Source organism: Lottia gigantea (assembly GCF_000327385.1).
Source record: "Lottia gigantea unplaced genomic scaffold LOTGIsca_598, whole genome shotgun sequence".
Taxonomy (NCBI): Eukaryota; Metazoa; Mollusca; class Gastropoda; family Lottiidae; genus Lottia; species Lottia gigantea.
Window position 1 is genome coordinate 6,518 of NW_008710044.1, and position 6,459 is coordinate 12,976.

At 34.6% G+C, this 6,459-nt stretch overlaps 1 protein-coding gene across 1 annotated transcript in view; it reads left to right on the forward strand.

The window, feature by feature from the left end:
- The window catches only part of LOTGIDRAFT_146005 (hypothetical protein), a gene marked incomplete at both ends in the record, with an annotated part of 20,323 nt that overhangs the window by 6,334 nt on the left and 7,530 nt on the right, over positions 1-6,459 (forward strand). Inside the window, 7 exons of the mRNA XM_009063711.1 lie at positions 746-865; positions 1,134-1,288; positions 2,682-2,765; positions 2,862-2,871; positions 3,346-3,511; positions 5,195-5,368; positions 6,250-6,391. Of these exons, the coding sequence (XP_009061959.1) occupies positions 746-865; positions 1,134-1,288; positions 2,682-2,765; positions 2,862-2,871; positions 3,346-3,511; positions 5,195-5,368; positions 6,250-6,391 (851 nt within the window). The remainder of the gene's footprint in view (positions 1-745; positions 866-1,133; positions 1,289-2,681; positions 2,766-2,861; positions 2,872-3,345; positions 3,512-5,194; positions 5,369-6,249; positions 6,392-6,459) is intronic.

The window sequence follows — 6,459 nt, forward strand, 5'->3', positions numbered from 1 at the left end:
ATTGATTACTAAATATTAGCAGTTGATTACTAGATATTATCAATTGATTACTAGATATTATCAATTGATTACAGCTGATTACTAGATATTATCAATTGATTACAGCTGATTACTAAATATTATCAGTTGATTACTAGATATTATCAATTGATTACTAGATATTATCAATTGATTACAGCTGATTACTAGATATTATCAATTGATTACAGCTGATTACTAGATATTATCAATTGATTGCAGCTGATTACTAGATGTTATCAATTGATTACAACTGATTACTAGATATTATCAATTGATTACTAGATATTATCAATTGATTACTAAATATTATCAATTGATTACTAGATATTATCAATTGATTACTAGATATTATCAATTGATTACAGCTGATTACTAGATATTATCAATTGATTACAACTGATTACTAAATATTATCAATTGATTACTAGATATTATCAATTGATTGCAGCTGATTACTAGATGTTATCAATTGATTACAACTGATTACTAGATATTATCAATTAATTACTAAATATTATCAATTGATTACTAGATATTATCAATTGATTACTAGATATTATCAATTGATTACAGCTGATTACTAGATATTATCAATTGATTACAACTGATTACTAAATATTATCAATTGATTACTAGATATTATCAATTGATCAAAGCTGATTACTAGATATTTTCTATTGATTACTAGATATTTTAATACGTTTTTGAGGTTTATATTTTCCAGTCAGTTACACAGTGAGAATGTTAATTTATTGTGGCAAGTGGTATGGTGTATTGTTCAGTTGTGTGAAGATAGTATTAGTAGTACAGAGATACGTCAACTTGGTGGCATTCCCTTATTATTGTCTTTATTACAGTGAGTATCCTTCTCTTACACATAGAGAGCTATGGGACCCATTAGGGGGTCTGATTTTAGGTTTCATTCCAGTTGCCATGACTTAACTATCTTTAATGCCATTCTCCAGGCAAAAATATCCATCTTTGAAAACTGCATGGACAAATAATGAACACAAATGTAAGAAGTAAAATTGTCTTCTGTTTAATTACGGTTTGGAAAGGTTGATATATTAAAAGTAAATTCTGGCTAGACAGACTCTCCTCATCATGGGAAGGTATATTTTGGTTCAGACTGACTCAAAACTGGGAAGAGTGTCAGGAATCTTTGCCCTGTCTATATATCTGATAACAACTCAAGTTATTTGTTTATATTCCAGTGAAAGAAAGTTGTTAAATGATAACAATGAGAATGATAATGAGGCTGTAGCCAGTGCTGGTATTAATGGTCGTACACCAATCACTCCTGAAGAGGTCAGTGTTGTATTCGGACTGTAATTGTTGGACCATTGTTAAAAAAAAAATTAATTAAAATTAAAACTTCCAAAATCGCTTTAGGTTTCTACTTCGGCTTTGCACTACAGAAAATTTCGAGATAGTACCTTCAGATTTTTGTAATGCAGGTCAGAGGGACTAACATGAAAAAAACATCATTAGGATGGGGACAAATAAAGTCCCTGCTGTGCAGTGTGCACTCTCAAAAATTACTTGAAAGTTGAAAAAGAAAAGGTTGACACCTTTCTTTGCAAAATTTCCCTGCTTGCAAACAGTGTGGCCTTGCATGTCTTCATTAGTCCATCAAGATGAAGAAAAGCAGACCATGAACCAGCCCTGTCGTTAGGGTGTGATCTTTGAGGGTTGGGCCCAAGCAAGTGAGAATTAAGCCCCAGAAAAATATTCTTCAGTTCAGCTGAGATTGATTCATTTACAGTGTCTGATACGTTTTTGGCACCTCAAAATTGTCAGAAATGAGTTCTCTGGGCCTTTAATTCTTCAAATTTTCTGAGTACAAAATCTGAGCCCCAGCACCAATTCATTCCTGGCGACGGGGCCGACATGAACTCTATTTCATTTGTTGGTTTTTATGTTGAAATCACGGTTTGGGAGGCTGGTGTTTCACCCTACCCTTCTATAGGTTTTCTAAATATTAGTCAGTCAATGAATCATTAAAATTTTTTATTCCAGAATGAAGAAGTGAAATATTCTCTGAAATCTGGTAATATTATTTTTGATTAGACCTCAATTTGTTTACATTATAAAATTCCCCTTTAATCCCCCAACCATGTTGTATTGATGTTAGGTTAGACATCATATAAGGAATTTATTTACAGTTTAAAAATTTATTGTCATCAGTAATATCTGTTATGGGTTATAGGACATCTAACTGAAAATGCAGTAAAGGGAAACGACTCATACTTAATTCTATGGCTACGTACAACACAAGTTTAAATAGAATATTGATATTTCTTATTTGAATGCATCTTGATGTTTGCTAGTCAGTTTTGATATCTATCCCTTAAACCAGCAGACATATTATATTACTAGTAATCCTTGTAAGACATTTAGAAGTATCACAGCACATTAAGATACAACAGTTCTTATGGATATTATATTACTAGTATATAACAGATTTCTGGTGACAGTTTATGAATTTAACACAGCTTTATGGAACAACAATCACAAGTTTTATGCAACGTTTCGACGTGTTTCCCCCGTCGTCCTCAGGCACATATTATGTGTTCCATAAAGCTGTGTTTATATATCGTACTCACAATTGCTAAATGTCATTTAAAGTCTTTAGTTTATTTGGCTTTGTTCTATTCCAGCTTGTTGTGCCGCTCTCACTGAGTTGGTATTAAATGATACAAACGCTCAACAGATAGCTCAAGCTAACGGCATCTACTCACTAGGTCTTCTCATTCTACCTCAAGACATTCCTAAAAAGGACCAGAAAGCTTTCACCAAATTGCAGGTAGGAATATTTCTCAAATCCAAATTTATATCAGTATTATGCATGTTATCTTTTATTTCTATGTTGTTATGCATGGCCTTGTCTGTCATTTACCAATCAGATTTCAATTTTATGCTTTTCTTTTCCAACTTCCATTGTAATCTAACAAGTTTTCTAATGATATTATTTTTAACCAAGCAAACCATGTCATGTAGGACCTATTTCCGGCTAATGACACATATTAGTGAAACTCCAAAGAAAGTCTCTTCAGGTTCTGCTATATCACAATATGTCATTGTTAGCCTTAATCTGGTCCTCATTAGGGTTATGAAGACATAATATTTGAAAAAAGAAATGAAATTGTAGGCTTATTTAAGTTTATTGCATTACTCCAATTAAGCACAGAACGGATGTGATACTCCATTTCATTTCATTAGTTTAACAGACTGATTGATGCCAGCAATAAATGATAAAGTTTTTATGAAACTTTCGTGAAATTTGTACACATAATGAAAATAATGTAATATTTTATTTCAGAGAAATGCATTCCGAACTCTCCGGTTCTTATTCAGTATGGAAAGAAACAGGTGTTTATTCAAGCGTTTGTTTCCAGTGAATCTATTTGAATGTTTTATCAATGTGGGACATTATAATAAAGATTTATCAGCTTATATACCACTAGTAGATCTGATTAATAACTTACCGGTAAGTAAAAACAAAACATTAGGGGGTGGGGTATAGCAAGGTGCTTACCCAGAACAAGAATTTAAGTTGTCCAATCAGGTTATTAACCATTAGGTAAGTTGAAATATAGTTAGGAGCTCTCTCTCCAGCAAGGACGTCGGGTTTAGACCAGCAATTTCTCTTAAAACAAAACATTAGGGGGTGGGGTAAGAACTTAAGTGATTCAACCAGGTTATAAACCATTAGTGGATCTGATTAATAACTTACAGGTAAGTTAAAATATAGTTAGGAGCTCTCTCTCCAGCAAAGAAGTCTTGGTTAGACCAGCAATTTCTCTTAAAACAAAACATTAGGGGGTGGGGTAAGAACTTAAGTCGTTCAACCAGGCTATAAACCATTAGTAGATCTGATTAATAACTTACAGGTAAGTTGAAATATAGTTAGGAGCTCTCTCTCCAGCAAGGAAGTCTTGGTTAGACCAGCAATTTCTCTTAAAACAAAACATTAGGGGATGGGGTATAGCAAGGTGCTTACCCAGAACAAGAAATTAAGTTGTCCAATCAGGTTATAAACCATTAGTAGATCTGATTAATAACTTACAGGTAAGTTAAAATAAAGTTAGGAGCTCTCTCTCCAGCAAGGAAGTCTTGGTTAAACCAGCAATTTCTCTTAAAACAAAACATTAGGGGGTGGGGTAAGAACTTAAGTGGTTCAACCAGGCTATAAACCATCAGTAGATCTGATTAATAACTTACAGGTAAGTTGAAATATAGTTAGGAGCTCTCTCTCCAGTAAGGAAGTATCGGTTAGACCAGCAATTTATCTTAAAACAAATCATTAGGGGGTGGGGTAAGAACTTAAGTGGTTCAACCAGACTATAAACCATTAGTAGATCTGATTAATAACTTACAGGTAAGTTGAAATATAGTTAGGAGCTCTCTCTCCAGCAAGGAAGTCTTGGTTAGACCAGCAATTTCTCTTAAAACAAAACATTAGGGGGTGGGGTAAGAACTTAAGTGGTTCAACCAGGCTATAAACCATTAGTAGATCTGATTAATAACTTACAGGTAAGTTGAAATATAGTTAGGAGCTCTCTCTCCAGCAAAGAAGTCTTGGTTAGACCAGCAATTTCTCTTAAAACAAAACATTAGGGGGTGGGGTAAGAACTTAAGTGGTTCAACCAGGCTATAAACCATCAGTAGATCTGATTAATAACTTACAGGTAAGTTGAAATATAGTTAGGAGCTCTCTCTCCAGCAAGGAAGTCTTGGTTAGACCAGCAATTTCTCTTAAAATAAAACATTAGGGGGTTGGGTATAGCAAGGTGCTTACCCGGAACAAGAACTTAAGTGATTCAACCAGGTTATAAACCATTAGTAGATCTTATTAATAACTTACCAGTAAGTTGAAATATAGTTAGGAGCTCTCTGTCCAGTAAGGATGTCTGGGTTAGACCAGCAATTTCTCTAAAAAAAAAGATTAAGGGGATGAGGCAAGATGCTTTCCCTTCAATAATGATGTTTGTGTTTTGACCAGCATATTCTCTTGAAAAACAATTAAGAGTAAATATCTTCTCGAACCACCTGATGGTACTCCTCGCTTGAGGAAGTCAGGAAGTCACATGATACATGATTTTCTTTCAAAACGGAATTGTTTTGGTCGTACAGATTTTTATGAAATTCTGATAAAAGCTCTATTTTTCAGAAAAGTAAAATTGATGAAATTAGAGAGAACGTCCAGGAGACTAATCAGAATAGAAATCCATCGAAATATATCGGTGATTATTCTGTATTTGAACTGCTGGGAACAGGAGCGTTTGGGTCAGTTTATAAAGTTAAAAAGACAACCTCGGGACAGTCCTTTCTTGCCTTGAAAGAGGTGAGTTCCGTTTACAGGCTTAATTTATGCTCTTCTTCTTCTTGGTTTCCCTTTTGGTGAAAAAGGTCATACTATGTATTTTGTTGGAGCGTTCCTATTTGTATGTCTTGAGCAGCTTTGAGGGATGTGGCGCCAGACAGGGTACTGTTTGATTAAGGAGGAACATGGCTTGTTCTACTTGTTCTGTGTCTTGATACTTTGTTCATCTGTAAACTTTCATATATTAAGTATGTTTTCTTCTGGGACACTATGGTTTCATTTCGGTGAGAGACAGATTTTGATAAGGAGCAACATGCGCTGTGTCCCGAGAATCCTGTCTTCTACTGAAGAGTTCTTCTGTGATATTTCCTGATCTAGAACCCTGCAGGTGGCTCCACTGACATATGACATTCATTAGCCCTAAGTTATATATTTCTTCACAGCATAGTGATCACGAGTTGCGCAAGGTTGTTTAGGAGCATAGCCATCACAAATTTTGAACGCAACTCTCATGCAATTGAATTGTGTTTGGTGGTTATGAACATTTTCATTATTTACAAGCATAAAGAACTGGTAGCCTCTGATAGTTATTGTTGACAATTATATACATACTAAATACTGTATTGTTAGTTGAAATAAGTAGATATCCTCGCAATCAGGTTACTCTTTAAATATGGCTGTATTTTGTTAATTTGATGAGGCCCTGTTTGCTACAGGCTGTGCTCGTTAAAGTTCCTTCGACAGCTGGAAATCGAAAAAGAGCAGGTTAATGCTGCTGTCCTGGCAAAATTTCCCTCATTGCACTCTGCATTGTCTTCATTAGCCCACATGGTGCAGAAAAGTAGGAAGTAAAACTCCATTCATTTCATTATATTTCATTTTGTTAATTTGATATTCCCCAGGTGAATATACAGAATGCAGCGTTTGGTAAGAACTCTCTAGAAATAGAGTCTAGTTTAGGTGATATTACCAATGAGCTACAGATCATGAAGGAGGAACTGAAACATCCCAATATTGTCCGATATTATAAAACATTTCTACAAGGTAAGAGAAAATGGCCAGTAGCGTATTAACGGGGGTGGACACAAGATCATGGACCCCTACACCCCCGC